This window comes from Garra rufa, chromosome 9, assembly GCF_049309525.1.
Source record: "Garra rufa chromosome 9, GarRuf1.0, whole genome shotgun sequence".
In the NCBI taxonomy this organism is placed as follows: Eukaryota; Metazoa; Chordata; class Actinopteri; order Cypriniformes; family Cyprinidae; genus Garra; species Garra rufa.
Genome location: NC_133369.1, coordinates 44,363,665 through 44,389,121, shown reverse-complemented (window position 1 = coordinate 44,389,121; position 25,457 = coordinate 44,363,665). Strand labels below are relative to the sequence as shown.

The 25,457-nt window shown below is 38.6% G+C and overlaps 1 protein-coding gene across 1 annotated transcript; it reads right to left on the bottom strand.

Annotated features, from left to right (window-relative positions):
* Positions 1-464: 464 nt before the first annotated feature.
* Positions 465-24,507, bottom strand: rprd2b (regulation of nuclear pre-mRNA domain containing 2b). Its single transcript, XM_073846694.1, has 10 exons — positions 24,295-24,507; positions 6,400-6,529; positions 6,136-6,317; positions 5,839-5,891; positions 5,628-5,754; positions 5,375-5,550; positions 4,866-5,151; positions 4,482-4,784; positions 4,062-4,265; positions 465-3,945 (listed from the first exon to the last, which is right to left on the bottom strand). The coding sequence occupies exons 1-10, from the start codon at positions 24,494-24,496 to the stop codon at positions 1,988-1,990; spliced, it is 3,621 nt and encodes a 1,206-aa protein (XP_073702795.1). The 5' UTR covers positions 24,497-24,507; the 3' UTR covers positions 465-1,987.
* Between the last annotated feature and the right edge of the window lie 950 nt (positions 24,508-25,457).

Here is a 25,457-nt window from a genome sequence, read left to right as displayed (position 1 = left end):
CATGGTGTGGAGATATTAATGGTTTTTTCTTTGTTGTCCCAAGCCTCTCGAAGTATAAGAATCAAAATAAAGTAGAACTTGATGTTTAAATTTGCTGTTTGTTCAGTTTCTTAATACAGCGCTTAACATCAAAACTCAAGTCTGCATTTACCAATAGAGAATAAACTCTGCATTTGCAAAGAAAACTTCTGAGAGAAGTCATTATTGCATCTGTTATAACATTTGAAGGTAGTTGCAGAACATTTAGACACTTCAAAGTTATGTTTTCTGGGAAATGTATTGTATATTTGTTCAATTAACTAGACAACCCAGACAGCTATCTGTACCTTTGATATGACTGAAACCAGATTTTATGGCAAGATTGAGAAGTAAACCTGTGGTGTATAGAAGCTGATTTAACTGGAGGAGTAACATTTCACATTTGTGTCACAACTGCAGATTCATTCTGAATTTCTTTGTTTGGGCATAACATGCTGATGTGCAACAGAGCTGCCATCACAAATATTGTTAAATAAGTGTGTAGGTTCTCTGAAGTACTCCTTGCAATGAATGCAAATGTTGTCCAAATGAAGACACCAAACCACGCTCCTCAAATAATCAACATTCCAGCACTTGATTTCAACTATTTTTTTCCTTACACAATGCATGAGAACTACAACAATGTACATGTTATATTCACATTTAAGTTGTCAAACATTCTGTTGAAAAGCAATGTATCAACATTGTTGTGAGATGATGTTCTATTTGCTTTCGTTTTATGAACAAATGCATGACATCACATTCTGAAATGCAACGCATGAAAGAGTGGCTTGTGTAGAACAAAGACAGGAACTCATATATTTCCATCATGTGTACATGATAAAGGATCAGACTAACTGTGGAAAAATCCTAGAGACGAAGAACTGACTGAAAAGATGAACATTTCAGATACAATGGAAAATTGCAAATAATTAAACCAAACTAATTCTTTCCTCAGCTTTCGTTTGGAAATAATATTCAGAGCTGTGTATTCAAGCTCTGCATGTTCCTGAAAACATGTTGGACATCATTAAGTTATAATATTTACAGGAAAGAACAGAATTGCTGTTAAAGACAAAATGACAGAAATGAATCCAGGTACATCTGTTCTTGAACAAAGCATGAGACAACCTGTAAAGAAAAGTCTCCTTCCTTTCAATAATATTTCTTGTCACAATGCTTTTATTATTCAGAATACACGTAGGAACTCTATCAGAGAAAAAAAAATGCAAAGGAACTCTTGAAAAGCACTTGAAAACTACTGAGTAGTTATGCCTTGAACACTTGGTTAGCTTATATTGTACGCAATGTGAGCCAAACTCTTCACATCTTGTGAAGGTTGATAAAGTGGCCGTTTTTGCTTTATGAAGCTGAAAGATCACTACAAGCCATTATGGTTGCCCAGCATTACATTTTTGTCAATAATTTAATCACTCAGGAATAAAACAAAATTGAAATCCACTGGCTTTGCGCTCAAAGTGAAAGAGTAACAGGTTAACAGGCAAACAACAGTAATCTGTAACCCGTCAAACAGCAGAAACAAGTATTTTACATAGAAAAAAAATGAAAAGCAAGTGTTATAAGGTAGAGAAGTGAAGGAACAGTTACCAGAAGGAAAGAGATAGTCAGCGTATCTACTTACAAGACATCCATAGACCACACACACTCATACACTCCACAACCGCTCTCTCACATTACACCAGTTGAACAGGATAACCACCTTTTGCCTTCCTTCATATTCGATGGATGTTTCTGGATCTCCATATTCTCCTCCTCCTAGTTCATCTTTAGGGTATCTGAAAACTTCTTTCTCTGAGAAGAGTAGTGCTGTAACATGTGGCTGCTCTAGGGCAGGGCATTTCGGTGCATGTCTATTTACATGCAGTATAACTCTCACGCTGCAATTAGCAGGTGATGCAACTTGCTACACTTCCTATTTCAGGCTGTACGGAGCACTCACTCTAAGACGCTAATATCGAGGGGGCATGAACGGCCTTTTGGGCTGGTTGAAAGGCCCACTGCCGAAACTAGCACCGGGACGCTTCGTCCCAGGTAGAAGGGGTTCGCGGTGGGGCGGTAGGGGCAGGGAACCTCTGGGAAACTGTGGGGAGCGGAGCGCGTGATGCTGGTTTGGTAATTGGAGAAGGGGCAGAGGGGAGGAAGGGCGGCGGGGTCTCTGATTTTGGGTGTTCAGGGGTAGGCGGTTGGGGCCAGACAAATGAGGATGGGGTTCCCCAGCAGGGGACGGAGGATTAGGTGTGGTTGGGGTAGAGGGTGATGGTGGTGTGGGACTGGGCCCCTCTCGAAGTCTGCCCAGGAGGGGTGGAGGAACTCCTGGGGTGCCAGGCCGGTGAAGAGGTGGGGTGTGGCGCAAAACAAACTGCTCTTTCACCGTGCCTGGGCGTGGGGGATCTCCTAACAAGGAAGGGAGTTGGGGTTTGCCACCTCTAGGAGGGGCACCACCACCGCTACCTCCATGCCCTGCTCCATCAGGATGGAGGTTGGCAGGTGGATAGGGTAGGACTCGGTCTATAGGTACAAGGACACCTCCAACCATAACGGTGGAGTTTGAGGAAAGGGGGAAGTCTCTGGAAGGAGGTGGGGTTTGAGGGATGGGAGGAAGTGGGGGTGGGACGGGAGGAATGGAGGAGGGAAAAAACGGAGGGGGAGGATGGTGCTGAGGAATGCCATGAGAAGGTCGTGTGGGGTCTTCGTTTGCATAGGGTGGAGGTGGATACTGCAAAGGGGGCAGAAGGTGAGCAGGAAGGGGAGGAGGAGGAGGAAGAGGAAGGGGAAGAGGAGGGACCAATCCCAACTCCTCAGAATTCTCATGGCTGCGACTAGCAGGGTGACATGGAGGCGGGGCTTCCATAAACTCCTCCTCTTCATACCAGGCCCCACCCACTCTAGAACCAGCACTGCTCCCTCTTCTCAGGCCTCTCCCAACCACGCGGATGCTTTCCACCGTCTGGATGCGGTTGCCATAATCAAGGGTTTCGATTGGTGCTCCCTCACTGCTGGATGAAGAAACAAGAGTCTCAATGCGATGGTAGTGGTCTTCGTTGTCAGCTGAAGGTTTCCTTTCCTTGTCTTTCGTCCCATCGTCAGATCCTACACTTGGCTTGCGGGAGGATGCTCTTTTCTCTCCCTCTCCGTCCATCTTTGCCTTTATTTTCGGATCTTGCACCGTGGCGGCAGATGAAACATTCAAACCCGGTCCTTTTCTCTTCGGGCCTTCTTCCTCTTTGGTTTTAGTCGTGGCCTTGACCGGTTTAGTCGAACCTGGGCTAAAGGCGGCAAGTCGTGAGGGTGGTGTGCGGTAATCCCTGTCTTTCCGCTCATTTTCTCCAAGAGTCTCTCGTGGAGTGATCACGGCATCCCAGGGGTCACTGTGATAGGCTGTAGGTGAAAGGTTATGACCTCCAGACAGAACTGCACTTTGGGGGTCATTGAGTACCTGGGGCGAGTCCATAATTTCATCTTGGGTGGGCGTGCTTCCACTCTCATCTCGGACAGGGGTACCATCCAGGTTGTCTCCACCGACAAGGAGAGGGCTATTGCTGCCCATGTCATCCAAGCCAAGTCCGAGAGCGCTGAAACCAGGATTTCCCTGAAGGAAACTGTTGATCTTTGACTCCAGGCTGGGGACTACTACATCCTCTGCCTCACTTTCTTTCTCTCGTTCCCTTTCTTTTTCTCTTTCCCTCTCTTTTACCTTCTCCCACTCTCTCCCTTTCTCTCGCTCAGACTCTCGCTTGAAATTGTTGCCTGTGGGCTTTTGGGCCTTCGGAGTTGTTGGGGTTGATGTGGTGGAGGTTGCTGCAGCTGTGGTAACAGCTGAAGATGAAGAAGAGGCAGATGAAGATGGAACAGGGTCTGGAGAGGTGAGAGTGCCTGAACGAGCTGATGAAAGGAAAGAGGACAAACCTGCAAAATAGAGATTTAATAAATATCAAAATAACTACTGGTTCAACTATTTTTATTCCATCTTCCATCTTGACAAACAGATTTGAAATCAATATGGTACAAGTAATGTGTCCTACCCTGCAGATTGGGGCTGTGATTCTGTGTTTTTGTGAGAACATTTAGGATGTTTTCGGGGGAGAAATCCACTTTAGACAGGATACTAGCCAGAGGATTGGACGAGGGAATGCTCCCAGGGGTCAAAGGAGGGGCTTTGGAGGAAGAGGCATGGGTGGATGGTGTAGTAGGTGTGCCAGGGGAAGGACGAGACACAGGACTGACACCTGGGTGATGAGAAAGAAGAAAACACTGTCATGAGCAACAACTCTTCTCAAACTTATTCAGTGGCCTTGGATTTTATTATTTGCCTGCTAGTACAGTAGGGAGAACATCGAGAAGGAATGAGAAGGTTGTATTTATCTAAACATAAAAACAACATATCTGAATTGTATTTTTACTTCCAGAATCTGTCAGTTGTGTTCTGCAAAAAGGAAACTCACCAGTGGTCTTCATTGCATTGGAGAGGGAGTTCAGAATAGAGCTGATCTTGCCCAGATCTACATTGGCCAAGTTCACCTGGAGGGGAGAGGGGCTAACAACAGGGGCAGGTGCAGGTGCAGGTGTGGTTGTTATGGGTGTAGTGTTTGCAGGAGGTGTTTGATTGGTTGATGACCCAGACACAGTCTTTGTGGGAGTTGCCAAAACCTGGGATGGTTTAGAAGCGGTGATCTGGGAGCTTTTTGTTGCTGCGTTTGTCATCTTGGATACGGACGGAAGACTTGACTTCTCTTTCCTCTCATCAACTGGAGAACAAAGAACTGTCAGTTAAATGTTACATTTGTATCTGAATTTGTGTATTAAATTTTCCCTCTGCGTTCTCTCACCAACGATTCCAGCATTTGCTGTTGTTTCCTCTTCCTCGGACATGTCCATGTCCTCTATGTCTCTGTTGTCCTTCTGCTGCTCCAAACCTCTCACTCCGTTTCCATCCCCACTACCTGAACCGCTCTTGGAACTCATGCCATGGAAGGGCGACTCTGAGCCGGTGGGGGACGGGGCGTCCTCAGCGGGCGATGGTATGGGAGAGTCATCCAGACTGGGCAATGTGGCCTTCAGAGCATCCAGCTTACGCTTCAGACTACTGACACGGTTGGCGAAAGCTTTATATGCCTACGGGAAGCAGTGAGAGGTTTGACAGAAGCACAAAATTAATGGTAGATCAAAAGGCCAATATCCATGCCTAATTGGCTGATGTAAAGAAGTCAGAGAACCTCAGAGAAGATATTTTCAAGAGTAATTTCAAGATTAATCAGTTCCATTTACGAAAGCATGTTCACAAATCTTGTTAGCAAAAGTGAATAAATCTATCATCAAGGTATCAGAGTCCACTCACATTGGCAACAATTTTGACCTCTTTGTATTGCATCTCGTAAAAGATGTCTGCATTTCCCAGTGCCTCCAGCAGCGGAGGACCTGCTTTTATTTGGCCCTCCAGGAACGTCACAAATTCCTGCAGCTTTGTGCTTCCCTCCTCAAAGTCCTTTGAGAACTTATTCCCTCCTGCTTTATCTATGGGTGTAAATTGAAAGAGTATGAAAAGCTTTTCCAAGCAGTTATATAGTGCTGTTTTTGGTCAATTTTGTTACCTTTTAACCTTTTGAGGGCCTCAGTGCTGCAGACATCCACTCTGAGAGCAGCTAACTGCTTCTCTCTTAAATCACTCTCATCCAGAGAGTTCTTGTAAGACATTAACCGCTCTACAAATTCATGCGGCTGATGAAAAGAACAATACATTATTAGCATAATAACAATAATAATAGGGGAAAAGTCTAAACCTAAAGACAGATCATGACTTACTACGAACTCCGCCACAATTTTAGACTTCAGAGCAGTTTTGGGGTTGACTGGAGCTGCAGAAAGGGAAAAAGAAAACACATGGTCACATTATTTTTTAGAAGTTATGCATTTGTCATTAACATTCAGCCTTTGAAATCAGGGGAGTGAGGTTTACCTGCCCAGCACTTACTAGCTGGACTCCGTTACACATGGCAAACAATACAAGAGCTAAAATTTACAAAACTCTATTATGAAGTTTAAAAATGTCTGTATTAGACTTCAGCATTGAAACTGTAAGTGCAGATCTCAGAAACTGACCAGGAGAAGGCTGTTGCTCTTTCACTTTCTCCTTCTCTTTTTCCTTTTCCTTCTCTTTTTCTTTTTCTTTCTCTTTCTTCAGCAGATTGGCCTTCAGCTCAGTGATCAGCTCCTCAGGATAAACATTCCTCTCTTGCCAAATAGTGAAGATCCTGTCCACTGACTTACACACTTTAGCGTCCCTACAAACACACAGAGAGTCAGCACAGGAGGTCACTGCTTCAGTACTAATCACACTCCTACACGGGCATGTGATTTACTAACTTGACCAGCAGGGCGGCGTCTGGCAGCACTTCAGCGAAGGTGGTTCGGTAAATGATAGCGTTCTTCCTTTTGCAGTTTTGAATGACATCATTTGCGAGGTAGAAGAGATTCAGCCTGTGACTGGCATCCGCTGCACAAAGAATGAAAAGAAAACAGGAAAAGATTTAGACTGCAACAATGCAAAAAGCTTACTCAAATTTCAACTAAGATATTGTGCAGACAGACAGCTGATGAAATAAGACTAAGATGGTAAACGGAGAACCTATGCTGTAGTTATATGAGCACAAATGTCTCATCATTTCACAACTTCTGAGAAACAATCACACTTGAGATGACGAGATAAACTTGCCACTTATGCATCAAAGCATATGCAGGGCTCGACAATAAGGACTGCCCGATGGCCCGGGGCCAGCGTGCGAGACACTTGGGACAGTAGACAGGATCATCACTGTCCCGATCGGGTTCGGATGTCGTGAACACCATATTGCTTTTCGGTTCCTCTTATCTGATTGGATGTTGTAAGCACTGTTTTTTTCCATAACCTGGTATCAACCAGTGCAGCGAAGAGATGGCAACATCAAATTATGAAGCTAAAAAGAAAACGTCTGTTTCTAACTCGCATTTGCGACTAAAAATGACTACGTGCGACTGTGAAAAAAATATTTAGGAGCACCATGTGCGACTGACCCCATCAGCATATTTGTGTTTGCGCTCAGGGGAGCTTCAAAGGTTTCTACACGTTTTTGCAACGTAGAGTAATGTATCGCGGACATATCATGAATCTTGTCATAAACTAAGTGTAGAGAGGGTGTAAATAAGAGACTGATTGTGCAGTAAGTAATAGAGAGTGCCGTTGATTATAATAGAGCTTTGTGATATCGCAAACTAAGATGAGTGACAACTTTTAATATTTTTTTGTGGGAGTTTGTAAATGAGGTACTGATTTAATACAACAGTTAAATAAACAAGAAGTTATTAAGTGACTTACATTGCCTGATTTTGCTCTGTTTCTTTGTCAAAAGTAGTCTGAAACAAGTCACAACTGAGCCGCTGCGCATCTCCATTCAAACACAGCAGAGTTTCGTTTATAAATGAATGTGCATTTTTAAACGAATCTAGTGAAATGATTCAATTTCCCATTCTTTAAGAGTCACTTGCTTTATTCCCGAATGAACCATCTGTTCGAATGAATCAAATGAATAATATGATTCAGTAATTAAATCAGTCTCTTGCCGCCACCTGCTGGCAGATCTCTGTATTCAAAATTTTATAATATTAATTTATGAATTTGATTGCACTCATGGCACCTCTGAGCCTAATTAAATGGTGGGCGTATGAAAAGGTAAAAACAAAACTTTTAACATAAATTCTGCTTAATAACACTCTGTTTACTAATATTGTTTAATTTTCTTCTTTGCAACAACATTCCTTTAATAGGAGTCCTCCATTTATGTATGGTTAACTGCTGATCTGGGACCATCAACCTGGACATACTGTTGTGCATAAATTTAGTTACATCACAATTATAATTTTTTTAAATTGTCAACTGTATTTAAGGAAATATACAGTTATATTTAGCTTTTGACACATTATTTAAAATGTGGCTAAGAAATAACTATTAATTTTTTTATTTTATTTTTTGGTTGGGCCAGTGAAATTTTTGGCAGGGCAAGCAAAAATCTGAACCACTACCCCGACCGGGCAAGTAGAAAAAATCCTTAGCGTTGAACCCTGATATGGGTGATATACACCTAGAATGATCTAGAATCTACAGTTCTGCTTGTAGAAATCTCTTTTACTTCCAATTAAGTGCCTCAAACAAAACTCTTTCACCAACTTGACAACAGTTCAACTGGCACATCCCTGCAAGCCATTTAGCTGCTGATAAACTACACTGAAATAAACCAGAAATTAGCGTTAGAAATTTTAGTAGAATAGATAAAATTTTAGGATTGGATATTATTACTAAGCAAGCTGGACTGACAAAGCAAAGCTGTTTTCTTTACAGAAACAGTAATTTGATTAAAAACCATGAGTGTGAGATTTAGTAGCTGTTGCTTTGAGTCTGATTCATAGTCTCTGAAAAGCAAAAAGCCTAATATTAAAGTGATTACAGCGGATCAGTGTAAATGAACACAACTCTTCCAGATGCTCTGGGCTTACTGTGTGTTTAAAGGGGACATCAGATGCCCATTTTTCACAAGTTGCTATGATTCTTTAGGGTTGCCTTGAAATGTCTGTAACGTACTTTGCTTAAAATTTCTCAATGATCATATAAATCAACACCTTTTTTACTTGGTCAGAAACAGCTCTGTTCACAAGAACTTGTTTAAGTGCATAATAAGCTACTGCTCACCCTGGTCTTATTCAAATGGCTAGCTATGTAGCTAAGTAGAAACCAGCTGCAAATTGAAACAGGTCGCTGGATAACAGTTTCAGACTCAGACAGCTCATAATGAACTGGCTGCATGTTTTCTTTTCAGCTTTTCTGAACTGCCAGACATGCCAGAAACCCAACTAAATGTAAAAAAAAAAAAAAAAAAAAAAAAAGTTAAAGTGAACATTTCATCCAATGTCCCCTTTAATATTTGACAACCATTTTACAAAAGAAATGCTAAATGACTGACAGTTACATCAAAATTATGGATTTAAGCCAACGGTGTTATTGCCTCGGTACAGTCTGGACCACGAAGATGTACTTGAACACAGCGCACAGACTACAGCCGACTACAAACTTGCATGTGCATTCTACACCTGCTTGAGAAGAATTAGCCATTTATATCAACAGCTATCAATAGTACATGCGACCCTGCGACCCATGTGTAGAAATAGCCTAAAATAATAGGTCACAATCAATTTTTCTTTTATGCCAAAAATCATTAGGATATTAGGTAAAGACCATGTTCCATGAAGATGTTTTGGTAAATATTCTACAGTAAATAAATCAAAACATCATTTCTGATTAGTAATATGCATTGCCAAGAACTTCCTTTGGACAACTTTAAAGGTATTTAGATTTTTTTTGAACCCTTAAGATTCCAAATTTTTCTAATACTGTCTTATCTTAACAAACCATACATCATTGAAAGCGTATTTATTCAGCTTTCAGAGGATGTATAAATCTCAATTTTGAAAAATTGACCCTTATGACAATTTTTTGGTCCAGGATCACATAAATTAGTCATTCAAAAGGAGACTGACGGCTTGGTGCGTCCCGAGCCTCAAGTCTCATACACAGAGTAGCATTTGACATCAACCAACAAATTAAGAAAATGTTATGAAAGAGCCAAATTCTGTGGTAACAATGGAACTACTGTTTTAAACAGTCATTTTTCATTATTATTCACAACAGGATCTGCATTTTCAAAGTTTTAAATATATGAAAAATATTTGTCTTCTAACAAAAAAAATAAATAAAATAAAAACGTGTGTGTATGTATATATATGTATATATATATATATATATATATATATATATATATTTAAGCCATGAAATAAACTTCAAATTAGTATAACAAACTTTGCAAATAGCATTTCTAATGTCATTTTATAATTACCCAAAAACCAAACATCGTTTTCCCAAAAAAAATTAACGCAAAGTTCATAACACACTTATAGGCATCAATCATTTGACTGAATACTTGCTGGCTAAGAAATGAACAATTATTACATTGTCAACCATCCGTTTTCAAATCCATCTAATTTGAATATCATGATATTGATGTCTGTCAAAAAAGTAAAGTGCACAATACGCAGTAGTATTTACATTTCCTGGAAAACACATCCAACAGGATGCTTGAAAACAGCGGCCTGAACGGCTTCACCATGCGGTCTGTATCTAATACACAAGTGATTACAAGATTGTTCTTCACTTGAAGTTAAATTGGAATGATCTGGGAACAAAGTGAAATACTCCACCCTGCATGCTAATGATAATAAATGCCAAACAGGAATGTGTATGACATATGACGGAAAATCTAGTGCACAAACTAAGCATCAGAGTTTAATAAAACATTTAATTTTCTGATAATGATGATACAGTTTTACAAGATTTGTTACATTGCCCCTTAGCAGATTTGATTATTTAAATAAAGAGTCAGTGTGAACATGAGAACAGTCTGGTACTAGTCACTCTAAAGAGGTTCAGCCCATGTAATTTACTGCGTGTAAGAGCTTAAAGCTGAGCAGTTAGAAAAGTCCGACAACTTTATGATAAAGTGCAAACAGTTAGCTCTAAAGGGTGGAGTCCACTGACATTAATGAAGCCTTTACTCAAATGCACTCTTATACATTACAGTTCATACTGGCTGTAGTGTGATTTCTAAAATTTCCTTTCACCGTCTGCAAATATAGTAGCTCTCTGTTCGTAGAATCACCCCTTTGTTATTTTATTTTATTGCATCTGAATCTAAACTTTTTCCTCCTTTTAAGTTGCATGAACTGAAGCTAAATAACGTAAGAACTCTGATAAACCGAAGAGCTTTGTAACTGGTTAGTTAACCAAATGCATCCTGTAAGAGATTAAATGGATAAACAGCATAAAAACACAGCATAAAAGCAATATTACGACTTGAATTCATCAACAAATAATGACAAAAATGCACAATTGAACTATGTTACACTGCATGTTCTTATCAGAACGTGTAAGCAGTGTTGGGAAAGTTGCTTTTAAATCTAACACATTACAATACTGCATTTCTCCACAAAAATAGTAACTACTTGTGTCTGTTGCTTTTTTTGACTACTTCTGTGCTACTTTTTTTGACCTGGGCCTGCTTGTTTGTTTTTAATTTGACTGAAGGTCAGCAGCAAAGACATTGGTTAATAAAACAGGATTAAATACATAAAGCTGCATAAAGTTACCGTATTTTCTGCACCATAAGGCGCACCGGATTATAAGGCGCATGCTAAAACATACGGTCTACAAAAACGTAACGGAAGCAAAACAGTGAGTTTAGTTGAACTTTATTCTACTATTTAATAAAACACTCACATTATTTTTTAATCAATCTTCTCCCACAAATCCATCAAAGTCCTCATCTTCTGTGTCTGAATTCAACAGCTGGGCAATTTCGCCATCAAACATGCAAGGTTCTCGCTCATCATTGTTGGAGTCTGTCTAACAAACAAATGTTGTTAAGTGTACGTACTGTACGTATTACGTAATGTTCTCTGATTGGTTTATCGCTGCCAGCGTACGTACTGTACGTATTACGTTCCTGTAATGGTGTGACAGTCAGTCAAAATGTGCACCGGATTTTTAGGCGCACAGCCAATTTTTTAGAAAATTTAAGGCTCTTAGGCACGCCTTATAGTGCGGAAAATACGGTACTTTTAAAAGTAATGTGTTACAATATTGAGTTACTCCCTAAAAAAGTAACTAATTACGTTTTATGGAAAGTACTGCGTTACATTACTTTTTAAATCTGGGCAGGGCTTGCTTGTTTGTTTTTAATATAAAAAGTTCTATTTTTGGCAAAAGCCTTTTTACACCAAAAGCATCTTGAGTAATTTTTGTTTATTAGTATGGATGAATTGGATCATCGAAGGTCGGCAGCAAAGACATCGGTTAATAAAATGGGGTTAAATACATAAAGGATATTTGTATTATTTAACATGTTTAATTATTGCAGGTTTGTGTTGAATTTCACCGTTTTTATTCATTTTGAAGAATACTGGATCTGTTTTTTAGTGAATGAGTTGAATTAATGCATGTTCACATTTATTCTAGAACTAAAGTAACATCTTACAATTTCTCTCAACATGGGGACAGGAGAGCTTTCAATCAATAAATGGGGGAAAAAGTAGCAGTTATTTTGTTGCCAATTAAAAAGTAATGCGTTACTTTACTAGTTACTTGGAAAAAGTAATATTATTATGTAACTTGCATTACTTGTAATTTGTTACCCCCAACACTGTCTGCATTTCCTCCTGATTTCGCTCAACATGGGGATAGGAAATAAAAAAATGCAGAAATAAATGGGAAAATGAAGTAACTGCCATTATTTTTTTAAGCAAGCAATTCAAGATAATTTCTTGTAAATTAAATTATACTACTTACTTGAACAAAGTAACTGAACAAAGTAATCTGATTTCATAACTTGTAATGCGTTACCCTTGACACTGCTTAACTGACAGTGTGAAAGCAATCTTTACTTACTGTGATAACACACAGGCAACTAAACACAGAAATCACAGAATTCATGCATGACATGAAATTACACCCTGCACCTAACTATACATACAGTCGTGGCCAAAAGTTGAGAATTACATAAATATTGGAAATTGGAAAAGTCACTGCTTAAGTTTTTATAATAGCAATTTGCATATACTCCAGAATGTTATGAAGAGTGATCAGATGAATTGCATAGTCCTTCTTTGCCATGAAAATTAACTTAATCCCGAAAAAAAAACTTTCCACTGCATTTCATTGCTGTCATTAAAGGACCTGCTGAGATCATTTCAGTAATCGTCTTGTTAACTCAGGTGAGAATGTTGACGAGCACAAGGCTGGAGATCATTATGTCAGGCTGATTGGGTTAGAATGGCAGACTTGACATGTTAAAAGGAGGGTGATGCTTGAAATCATTGTTCCTCCATTGTTAACCATGGTGACCTGCAAAGAAACGCGTGCAGCCATCATCGTGGCTACATATTGTGGCTACTAAGATTGCACCTAAATCAACTATTTATAGGATCATCAAGAACTTCAATAAGGTTCAATTCTTATTAAGAAGGCTTCAGGGCGTCCAAGAAAGTCCAGCAAGCGCCAGGATGGTCTCCTAAAGAGGATTGAGCTGCGGGATCGGAGTGCCACCAGTGCAGAGCTTGCTCAGGAATGGCAGCAGGCAGGTGTGAGCGCATCTGAACACACAGTGAGGCCAAGACTTTTGGAAGATGGCCTGGTGTCAAGAAGGGCAGCAAAGAAGCCACTTCTCTCCAAAAAACCCATCAGGGACAGATTGATCTTCTGCAAAAAGTATGGAGAATGGACCGCTGAGGACTGGGGCAAAGTCATATTCTCCGATGAAGCCTCTTTCCGATTGTTTGGGGCATCTGGAAAAAGGCTTGTCCGGAGAAGAAAAGGTGAGCGCTACCATCAGTCCTGTGTCATGCCAACAGTAAAGCATCCTGAGACCATTCATGTGTGGGGTTGCTTCTCATCCAAGGGAGTGGGCTCACTCACAATTTTGCCCAAAAACACAGCCATGAATAAAGAATGGTACCAAAACACCCTCCAACAGCAACTTCTTCCAACAATCCAACAACAGTTTGGTGAAGAACAATGCATTTTCCAGCACGATGGAGCACCGTGCCATAAGGCAAAAGTGATAACTAAGTGGCTCGGGGACCAAAACGTTGACATTTTGGGTCCATGGCCTGGAAACTCCCCAGATCTTAAAACTTGTGGTCAATCCTCAAGAGGCGGGTGGACAAACAAAAACCCACTAATTCTGACAAACTCCAAGAAGTGATTATGAAAGAATGGGTTGCTATCAGTCAGGATTTGGCCCAGAAGTTGATTGAGAGCATGTCCAGTCCAATTGCAGAGGTCCTGAAAAAGAAGGGCCAACACTGCAAATACTGACTCTTTGCATAAATGTCATGTAATTGTCGATAAAAGCCTTTGAAACGTATGAAGAGCTTGTAATTATATTTCAGTACATCACAGAAACAACTGAAACAAAGATCTAAAAGCAGTTTAGCAGCAAACCTTGTGAAAACTAATATTTGTGTCATTCTCAAAACTTTTGGCCACGACTGTACACATCTACTGTCAAGTGTTTCCAGACATCACTGCATGTTTTTGAAGCTGTGACAAGAATGTAAAAACACAATGAAAAAATAACACCGCTATGAGAAAAATCAATAAATGGCATTTGCATGATCATTGGCATAATCATCATTTTCTTGATTAATCATCACTGTTGAATACTCATGGGTACCATCCCTACTGAGCAATTCTGTCCAACCAATCCAACACCAACACAAATCCTAATAGAGATCTATTTATAATGAGACGCCCCACAGCAGCAGAGTACTTATGTGATGATGTCAGGAGAGCTTTACCAAATTGTTGATGAGGTTGTAAATTATAGAAGTGAGGCTTTTGTGGCATAGATTTACAAACCCTCATGACATCCATCTTTAAGCAATGAAAAGCTACTCAACATAATGGTGCTTATTAACATTAGAATGACTGATTGAACCAACATTTTCCCTACCGAATACATCCATTCACACAAATCCAAATAAACTGAAGAGTCTGCCACAGTTCTTATGAATGTTCTTAATGACTTTGAGGCACTTAATCCTAAATGGACCTTATCTATGGTCTCCGTTTCTGTCTGTAAATCTCAGCCAGAGACTGGAATGGTACAACACTGTGTCAAACTATAACACGATTTCACAACACAAGGAGACTGACTGTTTCAACACAAACAGAATGAAGGCCAAACCAACATGCAACCAGGATACGCTCCATGGAATATGGTATCCCACAATGCATTACTCTAACTAACCTTCTATCTTCAGAGTGCGAAATGCACTGGAAGGAATATTGGCCTAAAAATCAACCAAATCGCTAACACATTACATTAATGTGGGAGATGAACACACTGGATTACAGATGTCATTTTTTTTAGTTTTCATAGGCCACAAACACACTGTAAAGTTTCAGGAGTGACAACCTGATTTAAGTACAGGAGTGAATCCCCAAAAATTAAAGTTTTATGCGTATGAAACATACCATACCACACCAGTTCACACCATTGTAATCAGTTTTTTTTTTTTGACCAAAGTAATATTACAGTGATCAATAACTTATGTCATATTTGGTGATTCTAACTAAACCAGCATCAACTGAGGGATCGTGTTTTGTTTATGTTTGAAGGCTGCTTTGCAGAATGACCTCTTAAAGGTTTGCCATGTCTACTCATAAGCGCATTGTTTTAGCATCATTGGGTAGGGGTGGGCGATATGGCATAAATATCATATTTTTCAGAAATATCACGACGTTATCATAACATATTGTTTACGGAAGTTCGTATTACTATAATTTTCATTATGATAAAGTATATTTATACTGCAATGCCTTCATCATTGCTTAGAATACTATGAACTATGTTCTGTGCGTTATTATGTGTAAGAAGCCACAACATTTCACAGAAGGATTCATTTCAAACACTCGACTGATGAAGTAAGTTTGGAGTAAAAATATTATTTAAGGTGGTATTTTCAAGTGCTTTGAGATGTAGCACCATTTTTGCACAGCGCCGTAGTTCACAGAGAAGGGCAGATGAATCGCAAATGATTTCTTTTCGATTGCATAATCGTGCGATTAAATCGATTTCGATTATGAACGCGATTAGGCATATCTTCTAAGTGAACTACGGCTCTGTGCACTACATGCTGCTCCATCTCAAAACAGGTGCTGGAGATTTACAGCTAATCACAGAACTGGCTTTATTGACAAAATGCGCACGACAATCGCCTTCGATTAATTGTGCAGCCCTAATTTCCACAGTCTTTCAAGGTAACAGCATGAAATAAAAGAATCGCAGATATTTACGCCAAAGTGAGCAACGATAAAAATCTGTGTCATTATGTTATCTTTGTTATTTAAAAATAGGAGCAAAGATTGCATTACAAATGAACATAATACAAATAAAACAAACAGAGCTTTATTTTTCAGGTACAGTAGGCGTAGCAGTAGCATTCAAGAAACTGAACTAACTAATATAAAAAGTGAAACACTATTTACATCAATTGTACATTGGTTCTTTTTAAAGCAACTGTGTTAAGGTTCTTCAGTCAAGAGCAACGAGAGATTTTCCTATTTGTGTTTTTGTTTTTTTTATTAACATTAAAAGAATAGTTCACCCAAAAACGAAAACTGTCCATTCTGTCATGGTGTTTTATTTTTATAGCATCATTTACTCACTCTCAGGTGTTTTAAACCGTCTCTAGTGCGCACACATGCCATATGCGGAAAAAAAAAAAAAAAAGCTCAGAATCGATTCTGAAATATTTAGCATCGATTCAGAATCCTTAAAGAGAGATTCGCAATGCATCACAGAATGGATTTTTTTTCTCTCACCCCTTATTTCGCACACCCCTATCGTTGGGCTTGTTGTTTAGGATTAACTCAGTAATGGAAAGTTAAGATTAAAAGTTAATACATTTAGAAAGGTGCAGGTCGTGATATTCTGCTATGTGGCTTATTTCCGAGATAAGGTGTTTGGATTTGGATTTGTGTTTATTTTATGCTTGTTCGTATTTGCCTTTTTATTAATAGCAAGATCTGACGACAGCAATGAGTCAAATCATACCTGGGGGGTATTCCAGAAAGCAGGTTATGTGACATACCTAGGTATGTTTAAGAGTAAGTAAGCAAACAAACTATTCTTATTCTAAAGGATTGAAGATTAAACAAAGAAAAATGATTGCACAACCACCAATTAGGTGATGATATGCACCAAGTATGCAAATGGTCTTTAAACAGAAGAAGGAGAAAGTAGTAGTATGGCAAAATTTTTCTTAGAGTCCTGTTCAGACACAACAAAATGATGTATTCTGTCTGCCCTGTTTTCTAGTTGTTGCTATATTAATATGACTGATGTCTTTGACTGCTGTGTCATTTTTCACAGTTTTGACGGTCAGAGAATTCCTTGTTATGTGCATCACTTATAGGTCAAGGGCATGACTAATTAAGTGTTTAAAATACAACTATTTGAGCTAGATTATCATGTGAAATTGGTAGCCCTTGTAGGGCCTGTAATTAACTAAAATATAATCCTGAGTTAGTAAATACATGCCACTTTCCCACACAATTTAGCACAAAAACAAAAATACTGGCAGTAGATGCCTAGTCACACTGAGCACATTCAGTGAAATGTCACAAAACTAATAGTTGGTTAAGAATATAATTGGTTAATTTTTAGCTAATTGGTGCCAAAACTAACAGTTAAGCAAAAAAAACAACAACAAAGAAATCTACAAACTCCACTTTTAAACAAACAGAAAATGCAAATAAAAAGGGTTGTTTGTCCACCACAGGCTTTCAGAAATACAAAAATGGATTTTCAAATGTGCCTAAATCATGTGTCATAAATAAATACAATCCCTTAGACAAATCCAACACAAACCAAGATCTAACACAAACACAAACTACTTTTCTACTCACAAAGTGGTGTATTATGAAAAAATATACCAATTCCATATTTAATACACTTTAATTTTAGACAGTGTCACATGTGTAACATGTTTTTGAACAAAGCAGTAAGAAATTCACAGGGATCCAAACAACACGAGGGCAAGTAAACGACATTATATGGAATTGACATTTTAGGCTGGGTTCGTACAGAGTGACATTCAAGCACATTTCCAACACTTTCAAGCACTGGCAAATAGGTCTTTTCAAGGGCGAGAAGAAAGCTATAATTACAAGATGTACTTTTGGAAAAAAATAAATAAAAATCATTTTAGGCCACATAATGCAAAGTCCTGTCTGTTTAAAAGCTCATCCAATCATCAAATAAACAACCCAGGATTTCAGACAGTACAAAATAAAATCTCAATTGAGAAAGCCCAAATGTCAATATTAATAAACTTTCAAAGACTCAAGAAGTTAAAGAATAAAAACACTTCAAATCAACTATAAAACACTGAGGGCCAAATTTACTGAAAGCCTGCAAACTGTGCAAAGCTTAAAAAAAAAAAGCTTAAAAAAGACTTTAATATTTCACTCTGCAGAATTAAAGCGACAATTTTCCCCCGAAAAACAAACTCTGTCATCATTTACTTACCCTCAGTTTCTTTACTCCACTGAACATAAAAGAAGATATTCTAAAGAATGTTGCTAACAGTTTATAGTAGCCATTGACTTCCATAGTATTTTCTTCCAAACCAACTTCCATTCTTCGATTCTTGCTTACCAACATTTTCCAAAATATCTTATTTCGTGTTCAACAGAGGATAAAACTCAGGTTTGCATACATTATTTATTTGAGGGTGAGTAAATAATGACAAAATTTTCCTTTTTTGGTGAACTATCCCTAATGCTGCTAGCCTTGAGCAAGACTGCCTAACCCCATGTAAAAAGCAGGTAACTACAAGTGCAAAACATGCCTTCACCTGGGCTTAAAAGCAGGTTTAGAACAATGGTGAACTGGCCCTACTGATAAATGAAGTAAGATTAAATCCATAAAGTATGTTTCTGGTCTTCGACATATTTAAGTTTTTGTGGAATACTGAATCTGTTTTTGTGCAAGTGAGACAAGCAAATCAGCATCTGCCTGGTGTCTATCTAGGATGTGCGGTATACCGGTACTGTGAAAATACCGGTATTTATTTTTTTTAAACGGTACAATATCAAAAGTTTGCTCAGTTCGGTATTTCATCCGCTGTTCCGATTTTCACCACTATGCGGCAGTGTTCCGCAAACTGGCGTAAAACCGGCGTAAAACCGGCAGGCGTGATAACAGACAAACGGCAATGGATGACATAGATGAAACGCGCTCTGCAGCGGTCAAAGGAGCTAGCAAAAAAATAAAGACATGTATATGTGAACCCATTTTATTCAGTCCCAAAATAACAATCCAACCTGTATCCTCTACTCTGTTGGGTTTTTTGTTGTTGTTGTTGCATTCTGGTTGCATTCACATTTTCTTTGTGATAAAGACTGAAAATATGTGACCCTGGACCACAAAACCAGTCATAAGCTTACATTTTACAAAACTGAGGTGTATATATCACATGAAAGCTGAATAAATAAGCTTTCTATTGATGTATGGTTTGTTAGGATAGGACAATATTTGGCCGAGATACATCTATTTGAAAATCTGGAATCTGAGGGTGCAAAAAAATCTAAATACTGAGAAAATCACATTTAAAGTTCTCCAAATTAAGTTCTTAATAATGTATATTACTAATAAAAAAATACATTTTGATATATTTTATAGTAGGAATTTTACAAAAAATCTTCATGGAACATGATCTTTACTTAATTTCCTAACGATTTTTGGCATAAAAAAAAATTAAATAATTTTGACCCATAAAATGTATTTTTGGCTAATGCTACAAATATACCCCAGCAACTTAAGACAGGTTTTGTGGTCCAGGGTCACATATATTAAGAGATTACTTTATTTTAATTAGATCTCTTCAGTTTTGTTTGTTTGTTTTTTATAATTTTTTTGTAACAATTTCTTTGCACAGTTGTTCATAGAGTTTTCAATTCACCTATATTTACCTGTTTCCTTTTTTTTTTTTTTTTTTTTTATACCTATGGTATCGATTTGGTATCGATACCAAGGTATTAGATCCTAGTATCGTACCGAAGTCAAAATTGTGGTATCGAGCCATCCCTAAGCAGGACATACAGAAACATTCTCAAATCTTTTCTTCTAACTGTTTTTATTCAATAAACTACCATGTAAATCACTTAAGTGAAAAATAAGTTACTACGAAAATAACAGGACTGGTTTGAGTCCCATCATGAGTGTTCTTGTGTGGATTCCAACACATCAATCCATTTCAAAGTAAACATCAGTCTGAAGTAAATGATCAGGGGTTGAACTGAAGATCATACAGTTTGCACTAAACACGCTGCCTCGGTCTTCAGTATTCTGCACGCTTGTCTTACTACACACTTAAATATAAAGGTGCTTCATGATGCCATAGAGGTTTGTCTAAATGGTTTCATAAAGAACCTTTAACATCTCAAAAACCTTTCCGTTTCACGAAAGGTTCTTCTGATTATAAAAAGTTAAGAAAGAGATGGTTCTTTTAAAGAACCTTTAACTGAATGGTTCTTTGTGGAACCAAAATTGTTCTTCTATGGCATTTTTTAAACCACACAGGACAAAAAAAGCATGTTCAAGGAAGGTATTTACAATTCAAGCACATTTCAGACCTTGAAAATATAATGTTAAAATCAAAGTCAAGTCGCACACCAAAATTAAATCATTAGGTTAAGAGTGCATTCTCAGCACACGTCTAGAGCAGTGTTTCCCAAACTTTTTTTCTGGGGACCCACATTTTAAAGTCGATAAATCCTTGTGACCCAATAAACATTAGGCCCATATAGTTCATATATCACGAAGAGAATTTATGCATTAACAAAATATGTATGACCATTTTTAAGGTCATGCTTCCACTTAACTATTTAAAAGAGATACAGATATTTGACAAAGCACATTTTTTTTATTTAAGTAAACTGCAGATTTGCAGAAAATGTTGTTTACCACAAACACAATATTTATCCGTTATTTTGATATCAAATCAAAAAGTGCTTTTTCAGCATTGTGATCCTCTTTTATCACAGTACAGTAATACAATAACAGACATATTCACGTTTAAACTCAATAAAAACAACGTATTATTCAATGCACTTGACTTCTAGATTTGTATATTAAGTTGCTCAAGCAAGTTGCAACACATTTAAACACAACATAGGGAGGCTATAGCTTCCTTTTTTTAATTAAAAATTGGGCTATCAAAAAATATTTTAATTAAAACTTACCACAGACAGAAACAGTCGGCTCTCATGCTTTTCTTTCGCATTAAATCTTTATTAAAAACAATCCTTTTAAAGAACTTTTCTACCTGGACAAGTGCACGTATTATGTTCCCTTTTTCTTTAAAACTGCATTTTTCCTTATTTTAAACCTAGCCAAAAAGCCACGTGTTGACTGTGAAAAAGTGGATTTCATTTATATGCATTTATGGGACATTTTCGTGTCAATCCCAATCCATGTTCATTTTTACAGCGAACAATGCGCTGTCACTTTAATTCAGCGCTTGCAGCACAGCAAAAAAAATAGACTCTGCCGAAATGATCGCTGCTCTGCTGCAAACGCACTGCTTCTGGGACGCACTGCTGGACAGCAACCGCGTGCAGTGTGAACGCTCCAATAACATGGGTGCGAAAAAAAATACGCAACGCATACGCAATGCAGACGGAGTATGTGTGAAACAGGCGATGCAGAGCGCGGCTAAAGAACAACAACAAAAAAAGAAAGCAGAAGAAGAAGAAAACGACGAGCTCCCTCGTTCGGCTAATAGGTGAACTACACATATAAATTTTAATCAAGAGTATATAGCGCACTGAAAAAGAGTGCTCGACTTGGCGACCCATACAAAATCTCCCGCGACCCACTTGTGGGTCGGGACCCCGCCTTTGGGAATGACTGATCTAGAGTATTAACATTAGTGATGTACAATTGCGCTAAAAATAAAGTTGGTGAGAGCATCTCCACAGAGTAATCAGATGATACGATTACTGATCCTGATTACCTAAAGTATTATCAGGAGATCTGTCATAATCAGTTTGTCACTTCTCTGCTTAGTCACAATTCAATTAAGTAGGCTTTGAGAAAATGTGCATTTCATTGAGTAAAAACTTTATGAAGTATATTTGTACAAATGTCCACATTTTTTATCTAAGTATCTGCTATCCTGTTTTAAAAATCTTACTCATTTACATTACAAGCATTAGACTTTTATCTTGCCATATAAATATTAGCATCTGGGGATGCACCCAATGTTTGGCAACTGAAATTATTCAGCTGAAAATAGCAAAACAAAAGCACTTTTGCAAAATGGCCTTAAACCATTAGTAAATAAACTACAGAACATTATGTAGTGTAATACACGCACTGATTGGATTTATTCTGACAGCGCTGCAGCAGCTCCTTAGCCAGGGTTCAAAGTCCAAAGCGTGAGGAAAATCTGCCTGATGACAATCATTCATAAATCTGCTGCTGTCAGCAAAAAGTAGTACTGAGATCTTCTCGCGCCAAAATAAAAGTCAACATTCATAAATGTTAGTATTGTCATTTTACTGTTGTTCTGTAAAGTAAAATACAAAAGTAAGACAAAAGCAATGATAACAATCATTCTAACAGCTCTATTAATACATTTATTCGAACATTCTCCTTTGCTCAGCAAGGCTGCATTTATTTGTCCATTAAAAACACATGCCTGATTCAAGAAGGGGATCTTAAAAATGGCCAAAGAATATTATTTTATAACTTAGAACTTATTCATTTGAAGTTAAATTGTGGTTTGTTGGTAGGCCATAATGTCTGCTAGAATGTTAAAAATGTTCAGCGTTAAGTAAATATTTTTAAATTGTTGTTTTATAATTAATTTTATTTATTTTTTGAAAAGCAAGACAAAACTGTAAAAAAGCACATTTTGGTTATTTAATTCATGCAATGGTGGAAAAAAAATGGCAAAATTCACAGCCTTTAGCCCAATGTTAAATTGTTTTCGGCTTCTGCCAAGGATTTTCATTTCGGTGCATCCCTATTAGCATCTGCACCAAATTACATATTTTAGCTCAGATTTTTTCCATATTCTCAGTGTATTATATTATATGAGCTATAAAACCCTGGATGGTCGATACATGCACAAACTTCTTTAAATTAATATTTTGTACAGAGATACAAAACTTTTAATTTTAATGCTACTGGTCTTTTTGTGAATGATTTATCCATTCATCCATTCATCTATTTATTTAGTCATCTTGCAGTTATGACATTCTGGTTAGAATATATGTCACTGTCACAATCCAATCAACAGCTGATAGATCAAATCAAGTCTCACACTACATTTTGCCAGTTAAATAGACGTTTCAGTATCACAGTAATGTAGCAACTTCCACTTCATGCAAACTTTACGGTCAAACTGATGTTTGCAACAGTACTGGCTAGAGATAAACTGACACCGGATTAAAGTCCAGAGCTGCGGTCGGAGAATCACATCTTAAATAACGCATTTATTCAGTCGTCAGCTCAGCTGCATAATGGAAACACAAATCTGCATAATTTAATCAACATTTCATTTAAAAGACTTACATGTCTGATTCAGTCCATGTCTTGCATAATATTTGCTGCATTGACCAACAATAAAAAAGCTTAGTTTGGAGCAGACCTTTGCCTGTGAAACTTTGTTTTATTTAACTTTTTGTTCCGTTAACGTGACTGAACCCTAACAACAGTGATGGCATTTTCATAAAACAAATTCCCAACAGCATCCTCACTGCAGTTCAGCTCCCTTTCATGCACACTAGACACAGCATTTACAGACTTACACATCAAGTCACTACATTAACTAAATATCTATCTTACTAGAAGGGTAAATAAATTTAATGTGAACATTAATACAAAGGCAATGCTCAGAATTTTATGCACACAGCTCTCGGCCAAAGAATGGATGAACTTAAAACACATAACATCAACATTATTAAACTGAAGTGCAATGTGCAAACACTGACTGCAGGACAGAGACATCCTTGTTATTTATGAATACACCAATGAAAGGCTGCAGTTTTTTAGGTCAGTGAGTCATTGACAATCAAACAATAAGATGAAGCAGCATAAAAAGCTTTGATAACCAGACTTGACATGCATCACCATCTCTAAATGACCACTAACATATGGGACTAAAGGCTCACTCCATAAAACCCCAGAATCACACTGACATCTCATCACAGTGTTGTGATCATCACTGTCTCACTATCTAAGCTCCACACTCCTGCTCATCTATTGTGAGGCTCATGCATACTGAGTTTGCATCATATGTGTTCATGCACATTGCTGTTAAACGCCCTTAAGAGCTGCTAAACACTGTCAAACTTGGTGTTTTATATGCACAGGCCTGCAGAATGATCCTGCACTGAGCTTTAGTGTGAAATCAACATGCTGGAGCTCGAGGCGACATCCAGCTCAGTGTGCACGCGCGACGCACACAAGCGCGTTCACATCAAAACCTGACATTTCTCAAACGCTCTGCATTGAATACAAAAATGCATTGTCATGGGGGCAAGGTGTGTGTTCATATCCGACAGTTTGTGCGTGTGTGTGTTCTTTAGCAACGTTAGCCACTCACATTTCTTCAGCCACTTCATCCAGCAGCGCACGACGAGGCTGTGATGTTTCTTGTTCTCGATGCACCACGAGGATAATCCCTGTATGGACTCCATCGTATTGGTGACTCCTTGAAATCGCCGATCCAGCGATGACTCCAAAGCGGCCGACGAGCCCCGGCCACCGCTGTGACCACTGCTGGCCGCTCCGGGTCCAGCCGCCATCTTCCCTTCACTCCCAGCAGCGCCGCACTGGAGGATTTAACCGCGCTGCACCAGCAGAGGGCGCCGCTGCACTGCTGCAAACCACCGGCAGGGGGCGACAGTGTTCAGAGTAATACAATACTACCATACTCTCTAGTCTACAGTCGTGGCCAAAAGTTTTGAGAATTACATAAATATTGGAAATTGGAAAAGTTGCTGCTTAAGTTTTTATAATAGCAATTTGCATATACTCGAGAATGTTATGAAGAGTGATCAGATGAATTGCATAGTCCTTCTTTGCCATGAAAATTAACTTAATCCCGAAAAAAAACTTTCCACTGCATTTCATTGCTGTCATTAAAGGACCTGCTGAGATCATTTCAGTAATCGTCTTGTTAACTCAGGTGAGAATGTTGACGAGCACAAGGCTGGAGATCATTATGTCAGGCTGATTGGGTTAGAATGGCAGACTTGACATGTTAAAAGGAGGGTGATGCTTGAAATCATTGTTCTTCCATTGTTAACCATGGTGACCTGCAAAGAAACGCGTGCAGCCATCATTGCGTTGCATAAAAGTGGCTTCACAGGCAAGGATATTGTGGCTACTAAGATTGCACCTAAATCAACAATTTATAGGATCATCAAGAACTTCAATAAGGTTCAATTCTTGTTAAGAAGGCTTCAGGGCGTCCAAGAAAGTCCAGCAAGCGCCAGGATCGTCTCCTAAAGAGGATTGAGCTGCGGGATCAGAGTGCCACCAGTGCAGAGCTTGCTCAGGAATGGCAGCAGGCAGGTGTGAGCGCATCTGGACACACAGTGAGGCCAAGACTTTTGGAAGATGGCCTGGTGTCAAGAAGGGCAGCAAAGAAGCCACTTCTCTCCAAAAAAACCCATCAGGGACAGATTGATCTTCTGCAAAAAGTATGGCGAATGGACTGCTGAGGACTGGGGCAAAGTCATATTCTCCGATGAAGCCTCTTTC

Bases quoted from the DNA above. Each gene is read 5' to 3' on its own strand.
- rprd2b (XM_073846694.1), bottom strand. From the start codon at position 24,496: ATGGCGGCTGGACCCGGAGCGGCCAGCAGTGGTCACAGCGGTGGCCGG. The intron at 5,755-5,838 runs GTAAGTCATGAT...TCTTTTCATCAG, and splicing joins AAATTGTGGCGGAGTTCGTA to CCGCATGAATTTGTAGAGCG. The intron at 5,551-5,627 runs GTAACAAAATTG...TTACACCCATAG, and splicing joins GGCCCTCAAAAGGTTAAAAG to ATAAAGCAGGAGGGAATAAG.